A 26,773-nucleotide genomic window follows, 5' to 3' on the forward strand; every position below is an offset into this window, starting at 1 on the left:
ATATACAAATTGTTTTGTGACATTGGTTGTAATCCCCACATTGCATCAGCACTCTCCCTCTTTCCCTTTCCACCCTGGGTTCTCTGTGTCCATTTGTCCAGGATTTCTGTCCCTTTCTGCCTTCTTATCTTTGCTTTTGGGCAGGTGTCGCCCATTTGGTATTGTATTCTTGATTGAACTAACAAGCACGTTCCTCATGTGTGTTTTGGCAATGATCTTTATGGAAGCAGATCACTAGGTTTTTCTGCCATGGAGCCACTGAGTGGGTTCGACCTGCCAACCTTTCAGTTAGCAGCCTGGTACTTAACCATTGCGCTACCAGGGCCCCTTAACCTATGAGAAAGACACCATTATTAGGCCCATTTCACATATCAAGAAATTGAGGCTTGGAGAATTTAAATAACTTGCCCAAGATCACACCTCAGTGAGTAGTAGAGCTGGGACTCAACCAGGTTGCTCAGATTCCAAAATCTATGCTCATTCCCTCTCTCAGCCTGCAGAGGTGGAGGCGAAGGGTGAGCCAGAGAAATAAAGTTGGAAGAGGAGCAAGAGAAGCAACTTGCCTTAAAATCAATAAATCATTTGCAGTGTGTTTGAATCAGATAATAGTCTATAGCAAGATGACTTAATTAGAATACTGCCCTAGCAGAGCCTTGGAGAAAAGCAACTAATTAGACCACAAAATGACTTTTTTTCCTGTCTTGTCTTATCTTCTCATCACACTTTCCAGTCTCTACTTCTCAGAAAGTAACAAAACAATATTAAACATTCTCTCCTGAGCCTCCCACCTGCTGTTCTTGGCTATGATCTCCTGTATTTAAGTCTCTGCAATACTCTCATTCTCTTCTCTTTTTGAGGAGTTCTATTTGCCCACCAAATACTTTTTTTTTTTAAACTAAACAGTGTGAAAGGGCTCAAAATTTATAGTTCTGCTGAAGTCTGTAGCTATAAGATTAAAATTATTTTTGACTAAAGGCAAGATATGTTTTCTTGAGTTGTATCTATCCAGCACATCTTCCTGGGGACGTTATACTACATTACATTGTGGAAGTGACATCAAAACGGCCACACTACAGATCCCTGCAGGCCCCCATGCAACCGTGGGGTTTCAATTAGGTGAAAATGGAATTGTTTTAGCTCTCTCATAATCCAGGAGTATCTGTGGATAAATTCACTGTTTAAATGGTAAATCTTCTGGTCTATGCACCCCAGTGGTGTAGTGGTTAAGTGGTACGGCTGTTAACCAAGAGGCTGGCAGTTTAAATCCACCAGGCGCTCCTTGGAAACTCTATGGGGCAGTTCTACTCTGTCCTAAAGTGTCGGTATGAGTCGGAATCGACTCGACAGCAGTGGGTTTTACGCACCATATGGCCATGAACACACAGCTTAGGAAGGTTTTTCAATGTGCTTTTGAAGTTACATCCCTTCTTTCTCTGATGCTGGTGTATTAAGAAGATAGATATTCTACATGCAATCCTATTTTGCTGCCTATGATCATGCTTTGTAGAAGCAGAAATTGTCTCTGGTCTGGCCTATTAGTATCTGATAAAAACTCTTCCGCTAGAGTGTAAGGAAAGGTGTTCTGGCACAGCCTCTGTTATGTTCCATACTGCACATGTGGAGGTTTCAACTACTAACAGAATTATCTGTTTCTTCCATATCCTATTATTTGTTGCTTCTGAGAATCCTATAAATGGGCTTCTGTTGATGGATCCCCTACAGTAATGGAAAGGATCAATAGTATTGTAAAGACTGCCCCACTGGAAAGAATTATGTGCAATCTTTAAGTGAAAATTGAACAGTGCTGTAAAACAGCATCACCATTTTTGATTATTTAACTAAAGCTGTCAATATTTCATACAGACTATATGCCAGAAAGACAGCTTGCGCAGTTACTTTCTGCATCAAAATTGGAAATGCTCACTATGCTCACGCTGGATTCTTAAGAAAAATAAATTACTTAATCTTAAACCAAGTGACTTTATCCTATTTCCAAACATTTATCATTTTCTGCTTGAGTCTATCTGTTTAAAAGACGTAATATGTATTTTTTATTTGTCACTCATTTTATACTGGTTAAGAACAGAAATGGAAAAATGACTATTGCTAAAACCTAGCTGATAGTCAGGACTATTTATTAACCTAAGTTAAAATAATCACAGCTTGCCTTCACCGGCATTAAGTTTATGACGCACATCAGTAAAAAGTCGGTGTTGCTGATTCATCGCCATCTGCAAATTCAAAATGCTGATACCCTCAGATAGATTAGGCAGGCTAGTCACTGCCTAGAAAAATGTCAATAGAGTAATTTTTAATGATCTAGGACGTATGTTTTCCAAATAAGTAGAGTGGGACTCAGTTATACCTTGGTTTATTGTTATATCAATTTGCACATACCATAGGTCAAATGACAGCCCTCAAATTTAACTTTGAGAATGTTTTTAATGCTACTTTTGAATACCAGCACTAGAAGGAGGCTTTACAGCATTACATATGCCTGCACCTTTAACCACAATCAAAAGTTTAAAATATTTCAGAGCAAAGATTGCCTGAGTTCTCATCAGTGAAGATGAAAGCAAGACTCAACATAACTATTGCGTGTAATGAAAAACTTTTGAAGATTGTTCAATGTAATGTGCACATATGGAACTGTATCATTTAAGAATGTATTTCATTTTAGTTGCATTAAGTCTTGTAGCCAAGTATTCTACTGGGAAGCAAGGTGAAGCAATCTACTTTGTTATCTTCAAATTGCACCGAAGACTAATGACTATAGACATTAAGCACCAGTTCAAGGACAGCATCTCTATGCCACCTTCTAGAATTTGTCTGTACCTTTTCCAGACTTGGAGCTCTGGTGGCACACTGGTTAAGAGCTACAGCTGCTAATCAAAAGGCTGGCAGTTTGAATCCACCAGCCGCTCCTTAGAAACCGTATGGGGCAGTTCTACTCTGTCCTATAGGGTCGCTATGAGTCAGTATCAACATGAAAGCAACACGTTTGTTTTTTTTCCCAGACTTGGCTGGGGAAAAAAGTAGCTTCTTTCATAAATACATGGGTTGCCATAAAACACTCCAGCAAGACTGAACCCGACTGAAACACTAGGGAAATGTAATAAGTTAATAGTGTCTTCAAACTAGTCTCAGAAAAGTATCATGATCTGGCTGCTGAGAGCAGGAAGGAGATCTCCAAATATCGTCCCTCACAAACTCTCTCATCATGCTTGGTCCTTTGGTTTCCCAAGCAGTGGGTGGTTGGGATAATTTGTGGTTGGCTCAGAGTAATGGTCAAGAGATGTACTGAAACAGAGGTTAGGAAATGCTAATAGCCATTTGTCTTTTTCTTTCCTTTATTATGAAAACAGATGGCAGTTAAATGGGAGAACACCTGCCAGGGATAACTCAAAGAAAAAAATTTTTTCTAGTGGCTAATGTCATATTTCTCCAAATATTCTGGGCCCTGTCTTCTGGAAGAATGCATAACCAAGGCAAAACCTGGAGGCAGATAGTTTTATTCCTTGAGCTGGTCCCTTCCCCTTTCTGGGCTCTATCCCCTTCTCCCTTTAGGGTTCCTTTCTGGAGAGCCCAGGGATTTTTTACAGAGCCAAGGATGCCTGCAGCTCTCTGCTGCAGTAGCTCTCTGGCTTGGCAGAGAGGCTTATTCCCTGGAACTTACCAAATCAGCTCCTCTTTTAGTTAAAACTGACTCTCCTATTCCTTAGGGGCCTATGAAATGACTGGCTAGCTGATACGATGGTGAACGAATCCACGTTAAGGCATTAAACACTGATAGTACATTAGTGCGTTAGTCCAAATAACATACACATTTTAGCGGGGTTTTCAATGCCTTAATCCAAATGAGTAAGTATTTTAGGAAATCCAGCAATGTCTGCAAGGCCAGCAGGAAGATGCTTTGAAACATTAAGGCTTAAAGTCTATCTCCTCAAATCAACTCAAGTATTCCACGTAATGTTTATTGGGCAGGGCTGCCTTTAGTAGGCCCGAAGGTACCACAAGGTCTAAAGGACATGAGAGATTTAAACAGAGCTTCAGTTGTCCACCTCACATACCTGTTGCTCATTATAGATGTCACATATTCCAGGAGGGACTGGCACATTGGCACGGCTAAAGATCTGTTTACTTCCAGATTTGGTACTATACACATGAGCTAGGTTAGGCTCCGGGCCCAGGATGGGTAGGTTTAACATATCAGCCACGGCTAAATCATCTCTGTGGAGGATCCCACTGACAATGTAGGCCTCTTTTCCTTGGATGAGATTTTTTATTCTTTTGATTGCTTTGGGACTGTACATCAGGTGGGTAGATAGGCACATATGCTGCTTCTGGGGAAAGATCACATTATTCTTGTTAAAAGGTGTTCCTCTTCTAGACCATACACCTAATTTATAATGTTGCATGCAATAAATACGTTATTAATAGCAGGCTGGGTTATGACCTATCCTGTTGTTTAGCAGTTGAAATTGATAAAAGCTGTTGGGGTGAGGCTCCATAATCGCTCACATCTTTAGTGTGTTGGAAATAGGCTCACTGGGAATAGAACTAATTACCACACATCTGTATTTATTTGATCCACGCGGAATTATCCTTCTGTCAGAAGGAAAAGAGGCTGGCTGTCTTTGCATAATAGTGATTCATCTCTGCAACACTTCTGGCATGGTTTAACACTAAAGCGCCTGGAAAATCAATACAAAACATCAAGAAAAAGCCCTACTATATTCTTCACCACATAGAACTCCTAAACTGGCAATTTTTTAAATGATTCAGTAAGAAAAAGGCACTTGACCTGATACCCTCTCCAAGAATCTACCACAAAGTCCATTTCAGGGAATATGCACTTTTGCAAGGATTATCATGGTTCCAGTCGACAACTCTGGAAAGGATTCACGAATGGAAAATATTTTGAATTTTTCACCAATACTCAAATGCATTTTCCAATAAAGAACTCTTTTTATTTTTGACTATTTAGACTCAGCTCAGCAATACATGAGACTGTTTCATTCAATTAAATAAATAAGTCTGGTATGTCTAATATGTGCAAAGGACAGGGCCAGATGGTCAGCAAACACCAACACTAATATAACCACATCTCTGCTTTCAGGAATAGGGACACAAATAAAAACAGGTAATGCATAACTAACATAAGGCAGATAAGGGTCATACAGAGTGACAGAGAGCCTTGGAGGTATGGAGGAGGGAGGCAGAGGCCACAAGCTGGTGGAGAGAGCTGAAAAGGCAAATTACTCACTCTCTTTGTGCCTTAGTTTCCTCATCTGTAAAATGAGGATAACAATAGTGTTACCCATCTCACATGGATGCTGTGAGGATTAAATGAGAGAATACATGTAAAGCATTTATAATAGTGCCGTGGACACAAAAAGCACTCAATGAATGTTAACTGGTATGATTCTTACGAAGAGGTTGGGGCTGAGGTGAGCTTTTAAGGATGGGTAGGTATGTGAAAGACATTACCTGAGAATGGAATACAAGACCCCAAGATTGTATTCACTTCCTCCAGAGAAGAGTCACCATGGCACATGCTTGGGTTTTGGAGTCAAAAAGATTTGGCTTTCAATCCAACCCTATCACTTATAAGATACATGAACCTGGGCAAGTAATTTAGATTCTCTGAGCCTAAGTTTCTCCATCTGTTAAACTGGAGTAAAAATACCCATTTGATAAGTTGCTCTCAGGATAAAATAAGATCATGAATGTAAACCCATGGTATAATGAATGGCATTGAGTTGATACTCAATTAATGGTAGTAATTACTATTACAGAGAAAACACTCTTTTAAAATCAAAGCCATTTGAAATGTTTTGTTACACACAATTTTAGTGATCTAGTGTTGCTGTAACAGAAATACCACAAATGGTGGCTTTAACAAATGGAAATTTATTTTCTCACTATTTAGGAAGCAAGAAGTTCTAATTCAGGGTGCCAGCTCTAGGGGAATGCTTTTCTCTCTCTTTTGGTTCTGGAGGAAGGTCCTTGTCTCTTACGAGCTTCTGCTCCTGGGTGATCTTCCTCCATCTCTGCTTCCTTGCTTGCTTGTTTAATCTCTTTTACATCTCAAAAGACATTGATTTAAGATACAACCTACACTAATCCTGTCTCATTAACATAACAAAGGCAACCCAATATCCAAATAGGATTATAACCACAGGCATAGAGGTTGGGATTTACAACACATATTTTTGGGTTACAGGATTCAATCCATAACACATACATTTCACCATAATGAAAAAATCTTTTAAGAGTTTAAGTGAAAAAAAAAATGAAGTCAATAAAAATGTCAGTGCAATTAGAAAATCAATGTAATCCACCACATAAATAACACAAAAGAAAAGAATCACATGATCATCTCAATCAATGCAGAAAAGGCATTTGATAAAGTCCAACATGCATTCCTGATAAAAATTCTCAATAAAATACGTATAGAAGGGAAATTCCTCAGCATGATAAAGGGCATCTATACAAAACCAACAGCCAACGTTATTCTTAATGGAGACAGGCTGAAAATACTCCCTCTGAGAACTGGATCAAGACCAGGATGCAGTTTATCACCACTCCTATTTAACATTGTGCTGGAAGTCCTAGCTAGAGTAATAAGGCAAGAAAAAGAAGTAAAGGTGCAAGAAACCAAATGAGACCTACATAAACGGAAAAATATGCCATTCTCACGGATAGGTAGACTCAACATTGTGAAAATGTCAATTCTACCCAAAGCAATCTACAAACACATTGCAATCCCTATCCAAATATCAACAACGTTCTTTAATGATATAGCAAAACTATTCTTTAACTTTATATGGAAAGGAAAGAGGCCCCAGAGAAGTAAAGCTTTATTGAAAAAAAATAAATAAAGTAGGAGGACTCGCACTACCTGACTTCAGAACCTTCTATACAGCTATGATAGTCAACACAGCCTTGTACTGGTACAACAGAAACATTGACCAATGGAACAGAATTGCGAACCCAGATGTAAATCCAGCCACCTACTGTCACCTGATCTTTGACAAAGGTCTAAAGTCTGTTAAGTGGGGAAAAGACAGTCTTTTTAACTAACGGTGCTGGCAAAACTGGATGTCCATCTGTAAAAAAAAATGAAACAGGATCCACACCTCCACCATACACAAAAACTAATTCAAAATGGATCAAAGACCTAAATATAAGAAGAAAAACTATAAAGATCATAGAAGAAAAAATAAGGTCAGTGACAGAGTCCCCTAATACACAGCGCAAATAGCATACAGACCATAACTAACAATACACAAACATCAGAAGATAAGCTAGATAACTGGAAGCCTCTAAAAATTAAACACTTATGCTCATCAAAAGACTATAAAGAGAACCTACAGACTGGTAAAAAATTTTTGGCTATGACAAATCCGACAAAGGTCTAATCTCTAAAATCTACAGGAAAATCCGATACCTCTACAACAAAAAGACAATCCAATTAAAAAATGGGCAAAGGATATGAACAGACACTTCACCAAAGAAGACATTCAGGTGGCTAACAGATACATGAGGAAATGCTCTCGATCATTACCTATTAAAGAAACGCAGATCGAAACTACCGTGTGGTACCATCTCACCCCAGCAAGGCTAGCATTAATCCAAAAAACACAAAATAATAGATGTTGGAGAGGCTGTGGAGAGACTGGAACACTTATACACTGCTGATAGGAATGTAAAATGGTACAACCACTTCCGAAATCGATTTGGCGCTTCCTTAAAAAGCTAGAAATAGAAGTACCATATGATCCAGCAATTTCACTCCTTGTGATATATCCTAGAGAAATAATAGCGTTCACATGAATAGATATACGCACACCCATGTTCACTGCAGCGCTGTTTGCAATAGCAAAAATATGGGAAAAACCTAGGTGCCCATCAACAGATGAATGGATAAACAAATCATGGTACATACACACAATGGAATACAATGCAACAATAAAGAACAATGATGAATCTGTGAAACATCTCAGAACATGGGAGAATTTGGAGGGCATTATTTTTATGCTGAGTGAAAGAAGTCAATCACAAAAGGACAAATACCGTATGAGACCACTATTGTAAAAACTCATGAAAAGTTTTACACACAGAAACAATCTTTGATGGTTAAGAGGGAGGGGACAGGAGGGAAAAGCACTAACTAGACATAGATAAATGGTACACAATACTGGGGAAGTCAGTACAATCTGACCAAGGCAAGGCCATGGAAGCTCCACAGACACATCCATACTCCCTGAGGGAGTGAATTACTGGGCTGAGGGCTGTGGGACCAGGGTCTTGGGGAACATCTAGCTCCACTGGCTTAACATATTTTATAAAGAAAATGTTCTATATTCTACTTTGTTAAGTAGTGTCTGGGGTCTTGAAAGCTCGTGAGCGGCCATCTAAGATACTCCACTGTCCCACCCCATCTGGAGCAAGAGAGAATGAATAAACACAAAGACACAAGGGAAAGATTAGCCCAAAGGACTAATGGATCACAACTATCACAGTCACCACCAGACTGAGGCCAGCACAACTACATGGTGTCTGTCTACCACCACTGATTGCTCTGACAGGGATCACAATAGAGAGTCCTAGCAGAGCTGGAGAAAAACACAGAACAAAATTCTAAATCACAAAAAAAGACTAGACTTATTGGTCTAACAGAGACTGGAGAAACTCTGAGAGTATGGAACCCAGATACCTTTTTAACTCAGTACTGAATTCACTCCTTAGGTAACTCTTCAGCTAAAGATTAGACAGGCCCATAATGCAATATAAGACTAAATGGGCACACCAACCCAGAGGCAAGGACGAGAAGGCAGGAGGGGACATGAAAGTTGGTAACAGGGAACCCAAGGTTGAGAAGGGGTGAGTGTTGACATGTCATGGGGCTGGCAACCAATGTCACAAAACAATACGTGTATTAGTTGTTTAATGAAAAACTAATTTGTTCTGTAAACCTTCATCTAAAGTACAATTTTTAAAAATGGAAAAAAAATGTCAGTGCAAATAATATAATGCAAAGGTGCTTAAATTAGAGGACAGTTAGAAAGATTTTACAGACTAGTACCTACTGCCCTAATTCTAATCAGAATTATCTACTCAACATGGCATTAAAAATGTGGAGAAATGTTGAGCAACCGTTTGCAGGACCATCAGCTGCACCACTTACTTTACAAACTGTTGGAGAGAAAGAGACAGGGGAGCGCCTGGATTTCAGTCTTGCCTGCACTTCTACCCTTCCTTCAGAGTAGGTGTTCTATTTTAAGCTCCTTAATAAAAAAAAAAAATTAAGCTCCTTAGATCTATGCAAATCTCCTGCCCTTTCTACCATAACTTAATCCATTTTTAAAATATACTTCTGAGAATGTGGTTCTAGGAAACCCCTCATCTTCTGTCAGACAGTGGCTGGTAACAAAACAGTTGATACTTTTCTTCGGCTGGGTTCTCCAGAGAAGGAAAATCAGTAAAGTGTATATGTACATATAGAAAGATTTATCTCAAGAAATGGCGCATGTGGTTGTAAAGACTGGCAAGTCCCAAGTCCCAAGTCTGTGGGTCAAATGTCAGGCTGGAAACTTCTCCTGACTCATGCAGTTGCAGGAGAAGGTCAGATGGGAGGCCGCTAGCTCACATGCTGTGGAGGCTGATAAGTTCCAAGACTGGCAGGCAATACACCAGGCTGCTAGCTCAAGTCCCGAGAACTGGAGGTCAGGTGATGACGAGCTGGATGCAAGCGAGCAAGCTTTGCCAGAATGGACATATATATACATATTAGATGCAGGCTATGCCCACAAGGAAACTCCCCTTACAACCAACTGGCTGAATACATCAGATCACATCATGGAGGATGACTACATCATTACATAACTTCCAAACTACATCACTACATAACTGCCAAACTACATCATTACATAACTGCCAAACCACTGAGAATCATGGCCCAGCCAAGTTGACACACAACCTTAACCATCACAATACTTCTTAAGCACCTAGTGGGTTTGGATGGTTGATTACTGTCTTTCTCCATTGTATATTTCATTCCGTTCCTTTTCCTACAAATTATTCCAATGAGGAAATGTAAAAAAATTGAATGGGAAAACTGGTGATTTGAGCCTCAACGCGTGTGGTGGGCTTCTCTAGGTGCCCAGAAGAGCATTTCAAAGGTGGCAACCTTTCACCTTAAGTTCACAAGTTCAAAGCATTTTGACAGCTATCTTCTCATTTGATCCACAAGACACTATATCAATTAACAGGCCCTATTGTGGAAACAGAAACTCTGGCGGCATAGTGGTTAAAAAGCTACAGCTGCTAACCAAAAGGTCTGCAGTTTGAATCCACCAGGTCCTCCTTGGAAACTCTATTGGATAGTTCTATTCTGTTGTATAGGGTCCCTATAAGTCAGAAACAACTCGATGGCAATGGGTTTGGTTTTGTCGTTTATTGCGGAGAAGGGGAAATTGAGGCTCAAGTGAGTCACACAGCTAGTAAACGGTAGAGACAGGATTTGAACCCAGTCGATTGCACTCTTCCTATCATGCCACAGCTGCCACCATTTTGCCCATTTTACAGATTGAGAAGTGAACATCTGGTGGTTTATGAGGTATGATGAGAGATGGCAGATGCGGCAACAGAACCAAATGTTAAAGTTCTGAGCACATTTCCAGCCAGGATGGATTTGCGTCTCCTCTAGGTTTGATTAGCTCTATTGGCAAGTACTCTACTGACTCTGGATTATAGTCAACTGGGGGCATGCTTTACTTTCTACTTTCAGGCAAGATGGTACCACAGCACTGTGTTCAGTAAGTGTTTAATAAAGATTCAAATGTGAGTGAGTGATGGCAGAGACACATTACTGGCCGTGTGTCTTGTATGACCATTTAGAGAACCCATATCTTCACATCCGGGCAGTGGATTAACACAGATGACAAAAATCTAGAATGTTCCAAATACATGACGCAGCATTTTAGCTACATTTATCAACACTGAGTTAAGTTTTTTTTTTCTTGACCTGAGACAAAAGGTACTTTTTTAAGATATCTTTGTAAACGTTAAAATGTTCAAAAATGGACATGATGACAATAATTGCACATTTTACCACTACCACCAGTGTCTTGGAGAGATGTGCAAATAGATTTTTGGCAAGCTTTAAAAAAAACTCCTCAAAGCCATCCATTTGAATGAAAATCAGTACTGATGTAATCTCTCAAATCCGTTCAAAAGAAATAAAGCAATAATTAAACAGGAGCAGGAACTGATTTCAAAGTGAGAGGTTAATTTTTGTATTTTTGATTGCCTATGGGTGATTAATTACTCAAATAACTTAAACTTAAACTATGAGAAGCATTAAGTACTTAAAATATTCCCTACGTTTCCACTTATGAAGAGGCAAACCCAATCTACGAATATAACTCCGTATATCTGTGACTGTTGTCTACCTAGCTCCTGCTTGGAAGTTGTGGAGCAGACTGGGAAGGGTACATTTCTCAGATGAAAGAATTATGGAGTTGGAAAGGACTTTAAAATGATCTAATCCATCATCTCACTTTACAGATGAACAACAGAGACCAGAGAGGTAAAGGGGCTTGCCCAAGGCCACAAGGTCACCCAGGAGCAAAGCAGTCATTTGAACTCATAATAGTGTTCTGGGGTCAGACAGATTTTGGCTCACGATCTGGCTCCACTAATAACCTTGGACTGGAAAATGAGTCTTGGTTTTCTCAGCCATAAAAGGAGATTGATAATTTGTGCCTTCTTGTATTGCTCTGAGGACCAAGTGAGAAAACGTATGCTAAGCATCTAAGATAGAAGGCATTTGATAAATGTTCAGGCACTTTCCTTTTCCCAAATCTAGTGCCTCTTCCCCACCCCATGCCTCTTCAACTCATATGGTCATTTCAGAAGTACAGGAAGTCTTTATTAGCAACCATTAAGCATTAGCTCCAGTTTCTGAAGGAGAAAACCAGGAATTCAACTAAATGTTAATAATAGTTCTTTTTCTTCCTTGCTTTCTAATGTCCACAATAACTATGCCACTGGGGCCAGGGAATAGCTAGAAGCACCAAAGCAATCCGTGCAATGGTGGAGGATATTGGGAGATTCCAAAGAATATAAGTAAGCGGCAATGATTTGTCCCCTGTCCTTTCTCTTGCTTCCCTGCTGCCCCTGCCTTCTTCTTCCCCAGCCAAAGATGCAGGGAGACAGAACAGAGTAGAGGGCTTCTGAGGGAAAATTGAGGTGTCCAGTTAGGAAAAAAATAAAATCTTCATCTTGTTAGAAAAGAGCAAACCCTGATGACAATTCAGTGAGTATACCAACAAAGTACAGATTCTAGGTGCTATAATCTTCCCCAGTTCTGGCAGGACTTTTCTTAGCCTTTGTGCCCCCTCCTCACCTTTTGTGTGTGTGTGTGTGTGTGTGTATGTGCATGTGTGGGAAATCATGATGCCTCTGAAGTGCCCAACATATATGATGTCTCCTGTGTAAAGCACGCAGTTTCTCTGGCAATAGATAACTGACTTTGGTACATCCCACCTGTGAATGGAGGGAGCTATCTTTATTAGCAAATTCAGAGTCTTTAATTGTAAAACAAAAGTCTCCTCAAAATTGCACAGACCATTGGGTATTAAAATGGTGGTCAGTGTCATAGATTGAATTGTGTCCCCCAAAATATCTGTCAACTTGGTTATGCCATGATTCCCACTATTGTGTGATTGTCCACCATTTTGTCATCTGATGTGATTTTCCTATGTGTTGTAAATTCTATCACTGTGATGTTAATGAGATGGATGATGTTGATGAGATCTATAAGATTAGATCGTGTTTTAATCCAAACTATTTTGAGTTATAAAAAAGAGATGCAAGTAGAGAGACATGGGGACCTCATACCACCAAGAAAGCAGCACCGGAAGCAGAGTATGTCCTTTGGACCTGGGGTTCCTGGGTGGAGAAGCTCCTAGACCAAGGGAAGATTGATGACAAGAACCTTCCCCCAGAGCCAAGAGAGAGAAAGCCATCCCCTGGAGTTTGTGCCCTGAATTCAGACTTCTAGCCTACTAGATTTTAAGAGAATGAAGTTCTCTTTATAAAAGCCATTTGTGGTGTTTCTGTCATAACAGCACTAGATAACTAAGACAGTCGGTTAACATACAGAATTTAAATTCTTGTTAAAATGTAGAGAAATTCACTTCACACCATCTCAAGCACAGCCTTATGCTTAGAATGCTGCCCTCAGGGTTCCATGAATTTCTCAAAGGCCTTTGTTTAGGGATAGGCTTCCACTCAGAATTAATCCCATTCATTAAAAATCAGTACAAATGTGACATGGTAAATCAACCCAAATTCTCCTGAGGGGGAAAAATGTCATGGAGTGACAAGGAATACCAGTATGGAAATCAGAAAACATGGGGCCCTAGTCTAAAGTCTGTCCCTAACTAGCTTTGTGACCTTGGGCAGGACCAGCTTCTCTCTACCTTGGTGTCTTCCACACAAAACTAAGAGAAAGGGACTGCCGATGTTATAAATTCACCTACTTGCTGGTGCCACTGTATCACTGCAATTAGGCTTTTAGCTACAGAGAAACTGGGCAGGAGTAGCTCAACTAAGTCGGAAAGTTAAACTGGGATATTTATTTCCTACAGTCCAACTAGTAGTCTAATCAGTAAAGCTGTTAAACTTGCAATAATATTTCACTGATGTGTACCAGAGCGTTGCAAGTTATAAAATTTCCAATTTAATTTTACTGCATCCCTGAAGCCGCAGTAATTAGAAGACAAACTCACAGTGAAGATGTTTACAGCTTCAGGGGTGATAACTTTGAACCTGTCCTGCAGGTCACTTCTGGCCTCAGGGTTCCCCGATTTGACAGCTGCCTGTAGACTCAGGATTTTATGGTAATACAGCAGTAACTCGTCATCCATGTGATGGGAGCAGATGTAGATGACGCTCACATTGTCATCTAAAACAATAGGCACAACGTTAATTACTGGAAGAAAGGTAAATGACATTATGAAACCTGGCACTGAACTGACGCTGAGCACTTTAAAATAAAGAGCACATCCAAAAGCCACAATAAAGTTAATTTAGATTGGTTTTGTACAAATCTTAGCAATTTAACTGGCTTTTCTGCACTTCAGCATTTCTCTAAAGAAAAGATAAATAATAGCGTCATCAACAAAATAGGTGCAATGATTCCTTCTGAAGGAAGGGCTGTGAGGTACCATGGACCAGTACTTTCAAATAATATGTAGGGATTCAGCTACACAACTCGCATTAACATCAACGGGAGTTGTCTACTGCTTCAAAAGTTTATCCCATTCACTTCGGTAAATTATAAAAGAGAGCTCTTAACTTTAGAAAGCTGATGAAACTGCAATATCTTATTCTGCCTGGTCTTGACAGGGCCAATGTGGGGAATGTCCTGTCCAAACAAATGGTCTGATTATGACCAGAGTAATGATAATTTCAGGAAACTAACCTTTTCCTGCTTCATTTCCAAAGAGGAGTATTTCCTTAAATAGCACCTCTAGTGATTCTTGGTTTAAAGGAAACACTCTCTTAATTTAACTTAACTCCTTTTTGAGATGTGCTTCTAAGTACATAGAAAGAAATCCTAATTAAATATCTTATCCAAATGGAATAGTGATATGAGATTGCCCGCTCCACGCTGCAGATTTTTTTTAAGGAGTACAAACAGGAAGTCAGCAGCCAATGGAGTCATTCATTCATTAATTCATTTGTATAATAGCTGACTGATGAGTAGGGGCAAAGCACTTGGCTAGACATGGAGAGAAGTACAGCAATCAAAGCAACTGAGATGTTGCCCTTGGCGAGCAAGCATTTCACATGTGCAAATACCTGTAAAACACGGGGAGAGTAGTGGGCACAAGGAAAATTGCAGCCTGGGTACTTAGAGTTTACAGGAGGGAGGTAGAGCTGGGAAGGCAGCTTAAGACTCCTTTGTTCAGTTTGCTGGAGTACACAGAGCATGTTGTTGTTGCTGTATGCTGTCAAGTTGATTCTGACTCATAGTGACCCTGTATGACAGAGTAGGACTGCCCCACAGGATTTCCTAGGAGGCACTAGTCCCTGGAGAAGGATATCACACTTGGTAGAGCAGAGGACCAGCAAAAGAGAGGAAGACCCTCAATGAGACAGACGGACACAAGGGCTGCAATGATGGGCATAGCGATGGTTGTGAGAATGGCACAGGACTGGGCAGTGTTTTGATCTGTTGTACACAGGGTCACTGTGAGTCAGAAGTGACTCAATGGCACCTAACAACAACAATCTTTATGTGAGCAGATCGCCAGGTCTTTTCTCCCGTGGAATGGCTGGTGGGTTTGAACCGCTGACCTTTCAGTTAGCAGCCAAATGCTTAACCACTGCACCACCAAGGCTGGTTCAATTCTGGCTCAGCTGCCTTGAAACCCAGGGCACATGATTTAACTTTCAAAGCACTGGTTAAGTCTGGCTTAGCTGCCTTCCCTGGGGACATTATTAAACCACATTTTTTAACCTTTCAAAGCACTTGTTTCTTCATAGGTAGAATGGGAAACCTGCTGCACAGCGTTTGAGAGAGTATTAAATGAAAGAATACACATAAAGCACATTGTGCAGAGTCTGGCACATAGCAGGTGCACAACAAATGGTCCAGGTGCGCGCCCCGCCGCCCCCACTGACTAGGCCAGCCAACAGTGATTCCCGGCCTGCCTCTGGGCTTGTGCTTTTAATCAGTTCCTCAACACTTAAGGTGACTAAGTGGTATCCTCTGCTGTTTCATCCTATTGTTTCAAATGTATTAATTTTGAGTCTCCAAGTTCCTTCAAGGCAGGAAGCAGGTTTTACACCCTTTCCTGTATGGCCCACGCCCTGGTACACTGTGCAGAGCACAGAAGTCAGGCAATAAGTACTTGTGAGTTGACTGGGGGATTTGGGGGGATGAACAGAACCAGGAAGTGGAAAGTCTTACACATTTAGAGAGACAGGCGCCACGCAGGAGGAAGCTCCCCTTCTGGGGGCAGGCAGCCTGTGGCCAGAGGCAGTGTCTTGGGATGGGAACAAAATTGAGCCCAGAGTAGGTGCTTTTTACATTTTCCCGTTGCCTTCGAGTTGATTCCGACTCAGCGACCCCACAGGAGAGTAGAACTGTACCATGGGGTTTCCAAGGAGCAGCTGGTAGATTCAAACTACTGATCTTTTGGCTGGCAGCTGAGCTCTTAACCACTGTGCCACCAGGGCTCCGAGTAGGTGCTAGGTAAATGTAAATATTTAAGTGACTCCAATTTAATTTTGAAACCAAATTCCACATAAACCTCAAAATAAATTGAGGAGACGGTAGTTAAATAACTTGTTCCAAATTGCTGAATGAGCAAATCAGTTATTCCAAATCCTGTGTTTTCAAGAATAGCGTCTTACCAAACTAGTGGTTTTTAAAACCAAACTAGTAGTATTTTAAAAAGTGTAAAAGGACAAGACACGAAAACAAGCAACATAAAGGGCTTAGAGACGCTGTGTAGCCGAAGAAAAATAGACTTTTCTTGGGAAGAAATTTCTAGGTTACAAGTGATACTAAAGCATGTTGCTAATTTTCACCTTTCTGTTCATTTCTGGCAAAGGAATACATACATATCACTAACACTAATACCAGGCTTAGTGCGACTTGATCACGAATTTACAAATATTCAGAATTAACTGACAGGCAATTTTGGAAATGAATAAGACGATGAAAGTTGCTTTGATTGCTGGTCAGTAGTTAACATCAGTCACTCTTTTGCTTAACTTATCCAGGAATTGAAAACACAAGTTATTGAGGTCTCCAGCTGACACCTTCGACTTCACAGCCAATGTTGGAGTGACAAGTCTTACCAGCGTGATCGGATTATCTTGTTTCCCCTGAATAAGCGGAAAAATCAACACCTTTTAATAGAAATTAATTGATTTTTTTTTAAAAAGGATAATCATCTATCTTCCATGAAATTCTAATTTTTCTAGCTTTTTCATAGTTTTATTTCACAAGTAGTTTTTTTACTTCTAACTACTACTTATAAATGTCCATTACTCCTCTTGAAAAAGTTTGGTGATCGCACCACTGTATCAGGAAGACAGTGTAGCAAGAAAAGACATTTGGTTCATAATCTCTCCGGAAATTTCTACTTAGCACAATTTTCCATTGCAGGTAGACACAGACTGAATTTTTGAATTATTTAATAATAGAAGCCTAATTCAAGTCTTTTTCAATAATTGGAATCTTTTATAAAGAAATTCTCTGGTGATGGTTTATACTATAAATAGAAAGACATAGAAAAAGCTGAAGAAAAAAATTAATTCAAATAAAGTAGAGCAAAGTCTGCCCTCTGCTGCACTTGTGTGATTTCCACCCAGTCAGGTTTTGAGTTGAAACAGCTCAGCACGAACAAATCAATGTAAGTCATTAATAAACATTTTTTTTTGGTAATGCTGAGAAACAATATTAGTGCCTAGGTAATAGATTAAAGCAATTAGACTATTATTATTTTAGGACTCTCTAAATTTCTAGCACTGATGTATTTTTGTTACCAAATGGCATTTATAAAATAATAATGATGCTGAAATATATATGAATCAAGTAAACTATGCCATTCCAGGGAGCCAGCTTAGTTGATCATTGATAATTTTAAATTCTCCCTTGTTTTGCTTAAATAAGGGCCAAAGCAATTATGTTTTAACAAAACAAAGTTCTTATTTGGTAACTAATAGGAACCTCACTTTGGTTTAACCCTGAATGTTTGGCCAGTACCCCCAAAACTAACTCAGTGTTATTGCTTATTGCTCAGGCTTTGCATCTTACGTTCTTTAAGTGGTACTGAATCCTGGCCTCCAACAGCATCAACCAAAGTCACCAAATCCATGCATGCTTTTCCCCTAGCCCCAGACTGGTGTCTGATTTATAAATGATCAAACTAGTATCAGAACTTAACTTTTACAAAGATGTATCTTTCACAGAATCAAGGTTGTATTTCTAAGACTTCCCCCCATAGCCACTTTTTGTTTTCTAATAATTAAATGATTTTTTTTTTTAAAAAAAACCATTGCCGTCGAGTTGATTCTGACTCACAGTGACCCTAAAGGACAGAGTAGCACTGCCCCATAGGGTTTCCAAGGAGCAGCTGGTGGATTTGAACGGCCGACCTTTTGGTTAGCAACTGTAGCTCTTAACCACTATGCCACCAGGGTTTCTGTATTTTAAGAAGCTTCTTCTAAAAATCTGTTTTCGTTTCCCTCTTTTCTTGCAATGAAAGCACAATGCTTCATTTCTGATACCACCTCCCACTTATTCCCGAGATAATATCACAAACACTATTGGCACAGATAGGATAGTTTGACCTGACTCATTACCAAAACCAAAAACAAAAACGAAACCCACCGCTGCTGAGTCAATTCCGACTCATAGCAACCCTACAGAACAGAGTAGAACTGCCCAATTGAGTTTCTAAGGAGCGCCTGGCAGATTCAAACTACCAACCTCTTGGTTAGCAGCTTAACCACTATGCAACCAGGGCTTCCTGACTCAGTACAAGATCCAGTAAAGGAAGATGATTTGGGGCTATATAAGAGAGAAATACTTATCCAAGCTTGCAGCAAAGAGAATTTAGAAAACTGCCCAAGTTAACCGGTTAAAATGCCCATTTTTTCAAGTTGACTTCACTGTAAATCTGTTCTCTGAAACAAAACATTCAATTGCCCTGCAAGTAGATGAACCATCCAAGCTGTTTCCTTGTACAAAAACTATGAAAGAATCAGTCTGCGCACTGCGTTTTTCAGTGCAATCAAAACAAAAGCCCCCCAAACATTTTATCAACATCCACTGATAAACATCCCAAAGAGTCATGTGTGTAAAAGCGTTTACTGTACCGAAAATGTCACACAGCCTCCCCAGCTGCATGTTCTGCTGTGTGTCCATGTCAGCAATATGCTTTCGCACAGGCTGGGAATATCCTAAAAGGCAAACAAGGTGTCAAAACCCAGAAAAAAAAAAAAAAGTCAGTATAACACAATGGCACACTAGAATTTCAAAATGTCCCAGTTTACATTTCAGAATTTCTGTGAAGTAGAGCAGCGCAGCTGCTGAGGGTGGGGTCCTTCCTTCTCAGGGGATCAGGCACTATTCTGGAAGATGCGCTAAGCATCACATTCTGCATCAGGGACGTTCATATTTTGTCAACGATGCCAGCACAGCTGCTGGGAACCAGAATTAGAAAAACTGGGGGAAATTTTCTGACATTTAACCTGAATGCTCAAGACGGCATGTAAGAATATTATACTCAGGTTCAAATAAATTGTTTTAGCTTTGCGATTTCTACTTCCTACGTGGCATTTTGAAGATGTAGCCCCAGAATCATTCTGAACTGACACAGATTTCAGAACAACCCCTCGCTGTCAGGAATATGTATTTAAGTAATTCTAAATACTAAAGAAATAAGCTTCTGCTTACAGGCAAGAGAACTTTGAACCTTCAAAGGGTGAGAAAGGTTACTGCAGTTACTTTGTCAGTACTAATTAAAGCCTGCAATTGGCCTTCGTTTCCGTCGGAAGCAGCAGAGAAGGAAAACATCTGCGGATTACGACTGTCCAAAAATCTTCTGCAAGAGAAACAAGTGCAGCAACACTTTCTGCTGATATTTACGTCTTTCCAAAAAAAAAGCAAAAAGTAGATCAAAACATGAACTTAAAAGGCATTGCATACTCACAAGCAGGTATAATTGCTTACATGAAATTCAGCAATTTATAGGTGCAACCTTTTTTTAAAATAAAATTGCTTTTCACATCTTGAAGAGATGCTTCAATGCCTCCTTGTGGTTAGTGAGCCCAAACACACGTTTCAAGCTAAAGTGCTATAGATAAAGTGATTTTATATACTGCATCTTCAAGCTGTGACACTGATTTCCTTCTCAGCATAAGGAAAACTATAGCAATTCAGCCAACAGGGCTTCAGATCAAATGAACTCTGATAATTGGCTCTTTGCTTTGATGTCAGTGTTTAAACACGAGACAACGTCTGGAAATTAAATGAGTTTACGATTCATCTAAAAGTCTCTCTTCTACTTTATGCCTATGAACCTAAGAACCAAAGAGGCAGAAGGACAAAACGGGTTGTTTGAATTATTTAGAAAATTATTAATTTCTCAAATAACTTATGGAACCATTCTGTGCATGGAAGCTAACATAAACAGCTGCAATTTCAATGCTGTCTGTATGTGTGATTACAATATTATAACTCTTGGGATTTTGTATATAGTTTATATATATATAATTCTATCTACAGTCAGTGAAATGTTTAGAAAGATGGGTGGTGAGTAACATATATCAAGACCATAAGAAGGCAGGAAAAATGCCTAAAGTATGATTAAGAAAGTGCCTGAGAGCATTCCATGAACATATTTCCTTTCAAAAGAAAAGATAAAAGGCAGCGTGAGATGTCTCATTAAGATGATGTCCAATTTAAAATAAAAAGATGTCTGATCACTTTGTTACCGCATATGCAGCACGTGAGTGAATAAGGCTGTTGCCAGTCCAGCACTTGAGGTCGACTTTCCAACAAATTACTTGATACCTCTGTTACCACTGTTGAAGGCTGCACATAAAGTGTCTACTTAGAATTATGACAGACCTGGCTGATCAGTTACCCCTAGAAATATACCCATTTTAAAGAACTGAATGTTAACCACCTCATAGCACTGTTACAAGAGGACAATACGAAGTACCAGATGTGAAAACATTTTGTAAGCTGTGAAGTGCTATATAAACATCTCATTGCCCATTGCCGTCAGTCAGTTCTGACTCATAGCGACCTTATGGCACAGAGTAGAACTGCCCCATAGGGTTTCCAGGGAGGAACTGGTGGATTCAAACTGCTGACCTTTGGTTAGCAGCCCAACACTTAACCACTGTGCCACCAGGGCTCCATATGAACATAAGGTATTTCAATGTTATGAGGTATGTGCACTTCCAGAGCATATAATAAGACGAACAAATCCTGTAACAAGACTATTCTATGTGGATAAGATACATTATTAACATCAGAGTAGAAGTTTGGAGTCAATTTTTTTTTTAGATTTATTCTTATTTTTTGTCATCCACAAGGTACATGTGTTCACACCTTGGTGAAAAGACCTCATCAATCCTGGCCAAAACCAAACAAAAAACCAGACCCGTTGCCGTCGACTTGATTCCAACTCATAACGACCTTATAGGACAGAGCGGAACTGCCCCATAAGGTTTCCAAGGAGGGCCTGGTGAATTCGAACTTCTGGTTAGCAGCCATAGCTCTTAACCACTACACCACCAGGGTTTCCAATTAAAAAAAGAAAACAGGGTTTCCAATAAAAAAAAACTAAATTTTTTTTTTTTATTATTGGAATGGCATATATTAAATACAACAGTGACTTAACCGGGAAATTACCAATAAGGATATTGCAGCCTGAGTTGTTTGGCAGATATGCCTGGTGTCAATGGGACATAACACTTTGGAATATAATCTATAGAGACATGATTGCCTCACAGGTCAGACTGTAATATTGGAGCAGTTTTGAGAGACCATTTACCTCAACCCTGTGGTGTAACAGATGAGGAAACTCAGTAAATGCCTGCCTCTTGTTCAAGATCACAGAAGCCTACAAATTGTTACGTAGTTCAGATAAGACATAGTTAGCTCTGTGGTAAGTGGGTCACATTAAACAAGAGAGAAGGCAAGACTGCAAGTGCAAGCAGAAAAGAACTCCAGAACAGACACAGAGCCTTTGGCTCTTCTCTTGTTTTTCCTTTATTGTGGTAGGCAGAATAATGGCCTTCCAAAGATGGCCACGTCCTAATCCTCGTCAGCTGTGAATATGTCAGGCTACATGGCAAATGGGATAAAAGGCTACAGATGGAATTAGGGTTGGTAATTAGCTGAATTTAAGACAAGGGGATTATCATGGATTATTCAGGTAATCACACACACACACACACACACACACAAAAACCCAGTGCCGTCGAGTCGATTCCGACTCATAGTGACCCTATAGGACAGAGTAGAACTGCCCCATAGAGTTTCCAAGGAGCGCCTGGCAAATACGAACTGCTGACCCTTTGGTTAGCAGCTGTAGCACTTAACCACTATGCCACCAGGGTTTCCCAGGTAATCACAAGGGTCCTTAAAAGTGGACCAGGGGTGTAGAAAAGCAGAAAGTTTGAGAAAGATGTGACTGTGGAAGAAAGGCACACAGAGACGCAACACTGCTGGCCTTGAAGGTGGAGGAAGGAATGTGGGCAGCTTCTAGAAGCTGGAAAGGGAAAACGGAATCTCCCCTACAGCCTCTAAAAAGGAATGCGATCCCACTGATATCTTGGCAATCATTTCTCCAATTTCATCTCCACCTTTATCCTTTTCTCACCCCCTCCACACTTCATGGCCATTCTCATCAGATGATGCTAATTGCCTCAACAAATGATGCAAACTGTCTCTGGTGGGACTGGCCTTTCCTTCACTGGAAACCATAGAAACTCAAGAACATGAGCAAGGCAATGCTTAGTGAATAAGGCTTCTTGGAACTGGTGTGTGCCCCTATGGTGGACCCCTACTGCTGCGGTGGAATCACGTGCTCTTGAACCCCCTGCTTATTACCCTGCGGTTTATTCCTGGTTTCTTTTGTATACAAATCCTATTCCTTGACAACGGTGCGGTATCTGAGGCAGAGAAGGTACTAATTTCTGATTACTGAGTAATTGCCATTCATGTGATCCCCTCTGGCCTGAGATGGTGATCATCCATGCCTCAGTATGATGATCTGAAGCCGTGGTTCTCAACCTTTTTCCCATCTTGAAACACTTGATGGGGGATGTTCGAATGCATTACATGCTTCCAGAGGCCTGCACAGGGTTACAAGAGCAGCAGCAATAACTCTATCCCTTTCCCTTCCACTCAAGAGAGCCTACTGGATCCGAGCTGAGTGAGAGTGACATTATCATAGGAGTAATTTGAATTGCTCCAATTCGTAAAGAAAAGTTAACTGTTAGCCAACGTCACTACTCTAATAGTAAACATTTAGGGGGACATGTGCTGTACTTCACAAATGATTGCATATCAGCATATTGCAATAATCGAGAGAGCTGAGATCTAGGGATATTATAGTTACACCCAGATGTTAGCCACTTGTGGAAGTGTGAAAGCACAAGATACTGAGAGATCAAGAAGGTGGAACTCCAAGAGATAGCACCTGAGAGACTTATCTGGTTATTTACATAATACATCATGTGTTGGTTTGATTAAAATAAAGCTGGTAGCTGTTTTGGGGGGGGATTAGGGAATTTTGAGATGAGGATGTAGAAAACATTGTAGGCACTTAAACATTTTTTGAGTTTTTAAAACATTCTCAAATCAAATGGAGCCAAAGGGATTCTGCTGTGGTTCTGAAAGTAGGCTGAAGACTTTGTCTTGTTCAAACTCTTTGTCAGTGGCTGGCACAGCACTGCATTCAACAAAAGCCAGTGATTCTTAAAGTGCGGTCTGGGGATACAAGAGTCCCTTGAGACTCTTTTGGGACAAATTAGTTTCAAAACAATACAAAGACTTTGTCCTTTTTTAGTGTTATTAAAATTGAGCATTCAATCTCACAAGTTACAAAATACAAAAAGTTTACTGATGTGACTTCTGATTCCACATTGCAACAAACATTTAAGAATTACCAGTTGTCTAGTTTTGGTGTAGCAGCAAAGAAAAATCTACTCAATTCTCTGAAAACTCATCGCCGTTGAGCCGATTCTGACTAATGGCGACCCTATGTGTTACAGAGTAGAACTGCCCCATAGGGCTTTCTTGGTTGTAATCTTTACGGAAGCAGATCGCCAGGCCTTTCTTCTGCAACGTCGCTGCACGGCTTAAACCGCCAACCTTTAGGTTAGTAGTTGACCGCATACCACTTGCACCACCCAGGGACTTTACCAAAAAACCAAACCACACCCATTGCTGTCAAGTTGATTCTAATTCATAGTGACTCCACAGGACAGAGCAGAACTGCCCTACAGGGTTTCCAAGGAGCGGGTGGTGGATTTGAACTGCCAACTTTTTTGGTTAGCAGCCAAGCTCTCAACCACTTTGCCACCAGGGGTCAGGGATCTTAAGGGTTCTAAAATATTCTTCCCTTTTCCAATTACCTATTTGTGTAGGGCTAGATTTTCTTCATAGGCTTCAACCAAAACAACATATTGCAACAGACTGAATGCAGAAACAGATATGAAAATCCAACTGTGTTCTATTAAGCTAGATATTGAAAACCTATAAAACAATGCCACTCTTCTCACTAATTTTTTCTGTTTGTTTAGGAAAATACAAATATTATAAACTGCTATATATAAAATATGAATATAAAATATTTTAAAAATACAAATACAAAATTTTAAATAAAACCTGTTTTTAAGTAATATTGATGGTAGGTTTATTGTTACTATTTTTAAATGAATTCATAAATGTTTTAAAAATTTCTGTTTTACTTTCTAATATCATAAATATCAATAGACACAACCCTCTTAAACCAAAGCTCTTTAGGCTCTTTAATAATTTTTAAAGGTGTAAAGCAGTCCTGAGACCAAAAAAGCTTGAGAACCACTGAACAAACCTTTTGATATTTTTATGAGAACGGAGATGACAGAGGTCTTAGTGTATGTGATATTCTCTTTTGAGCATATCCTAACATTAATCAATTTTATGACAAGCTTATAAGCTGCTGCCACTTTACACCCAGTTCAATGCTTTTTCTGTATTTCATGGTACAGCACCAGATAGCTCAGGACCAACCGGAAAATATTAAATGACAGGGTCACAGGGCCAGCTCTGAAAACTCCCCAGTGATTGAGCATCCATTGGGATTATGTGAATGAATAAAACGTGTTTTGATTTTAGGTTGGGCTATAAAGAAATTTGAAAGTTTAAGTGTACCTTGTTCCTGATCTTAAAAGATCTGGATATTTCTGGAAAATTCTGTCTGGGAGGTCTTGGCAGTACATCCGCCCCAAGGATCTAGTGTGGCAATACCATACATAAATTATGGAATCCATGATGCTACTTGCCAATATATATGTTGAAGACTGCAAAGATGTGATTGAAAGTCCTGTTTTCCCAGCTCTGAGGTGGAAAGAACAGAATGTATCTTGTCTATGAGTAGTCCACTCCAAGATGAGAAAGTAAAAAAGTGCTGATGTGTTTGGAGGCATAGTCAAAATGATTTCAGATATAACACTCTTTGCTTCAGTCTTCCACTCTGCCCTGTTCACAAATGGAGGGAAGCCCAACTTCTCATCTTCTGGGGGAATGGAGTGGAGCGAGGAAGCAACTATCTCCTGAGCATTTGTGGTTTTCTCCGTTCAGTGTATGGCCAGTTGTGTGCACAATTAAGTTTTTCTATCTTTTTTTTTTTTTTAAGGCTTTTTTGACAGTACAGACCAGCTGAAAAATGTTGCTTTTGTGAACTTCACAATGACAGGATCCTACATTTTATGGAATGGAATATTTTAGAGACCACTAATTGTGCTATCCTCAAGGTTAATTTGTTGAAATAATGCACAGAGGAAAGAAGAACAAAGCTGAAGTATACATATTCCTTTTAGCCATTAAATCAATTAGAAATGAAATAAAAGATACATGAAGAGCAAAAGAAAAAAAAAACCCACCTCAAAACAATATCACTTTTTTTTTTTTCCTTAAAGGACAAAGAGAATTGAGAGGGAGAACTAGTCACTAGGGGTTTAATTGGCTGGCAGCTGCCTCCCATACCTGCTCACAGCATTCCAACCCACACTTGGCACATCCTGTTTAATGTCCATATATTAACAAATGTCACTGAGTTTAAGTGCGGCACCAAATGACGCACTGTAATAAAGGTGCACAGGGGTTAAATTAAAGAGGAGAATAATCTGGCCAAAGACACTGGAAGCAGGACTAGTGTTTATCTTTATTTATTTATTTATTGCATGAATTCGTTTTGGGGTTTTTTTTAGACCTCTGATTTTTCTAGAGGAATTGGAATTCTTTGTCACAGTGCTCTCTGACTTGACTGATAGATTTTGTTAGAAACAGACCCTAGTTTTCTATTCCTAGTATGAACTCTGGTAGATTATTTTGTTATAATTACCTTTCATTAATAAAAATGATAAAGATATGCAATATCCAATTAAGGGATCAGCTTATATAACCTGGGAAGCATCATTTTTTATCATCTTATAAAATTACAAGGCCAACTGGTTTCTGTCGACAATTAGGCAACAGCATCCCACCTATCCGTGCAGTAAAAACAGCTGAATTTTTTTGTTATATCTAGGATAATGCCTGAAACATATGGCAGTCAGTCATGTTTCATAACCCCTCCTCTCAAAGAGAATACTTTGCAATGTGTAATTGTTTTAATATTCATGCCATCACGCTATAGATTAAAAAAATACATTATAAGTATTTTGTGGTCAAAAACATCACTGAAAGGCTATCCTTTTTGCGTTTGCTGGCTTGGAGAATGCAATTATTCCTGCATGTGTACAACTGTGTGCAAAACAAATAACCAAATGCCTACAACTGCAATACATTATGCAGTTATCGGCTACTTGGCTGTCACTTTTAGGGCTCAAACAAGTTAGTGCAGCCCCAATTGGCTACTGGCATGGTGTAATTATTTCTAGGGTTAATTCTATAGCAGAATTGGTTGCAACTCTCCTACGGAAAGAGGAAAAGAGAACAGGGCTGTAACTT

General features: G+C 39.7%; 1 protein-coding gene across 3 annotated transcripts in view; it reads right to left on the reverse strand.

Annotated features, from left to right (window-relative positions):
• The window catches only part of IQCH (IQ motif containing H), a 123,331-nt gene that overhangs the window by 92,161 nt on the left and 4,397 nt on the right, over positions 1-26,773 (reverse strand). For all 3 annotated transcript variants that reach the window (XM_064267371.1, XM_023558367.2, XM_064267372.1), the window contains exons 3-4: positions 18,913-18,996; positions 13,803-13,978 (exon numbers count right to left, since the gene is read on the reverse strand). In XM_064267371.1, the coding sequence (XP_064123441.1) occupies positions 13,803-13,978; positions 18,913-18,996 (260 nt within the window). The remainder of the gene's footprint in view (positions 1-13,802; positions 13,979-18,912; positions 18,997-26,773) is intronic.

Source organism: Loxodonta africana, chromosome 13, assembly GCF_030014295.1.
Source record: "Loxodonta africana isolate mLoxAfr1 chromosome 13, mLoxAfr1.hap2, whole genome shotgun sequence".
Classification (NCBI taxonomy): Eukaryota; Metazoa; Chordata; class Mammalia; order Proboscidea; family Elephantidae; genus Loxodonta; species Loxodonta africana.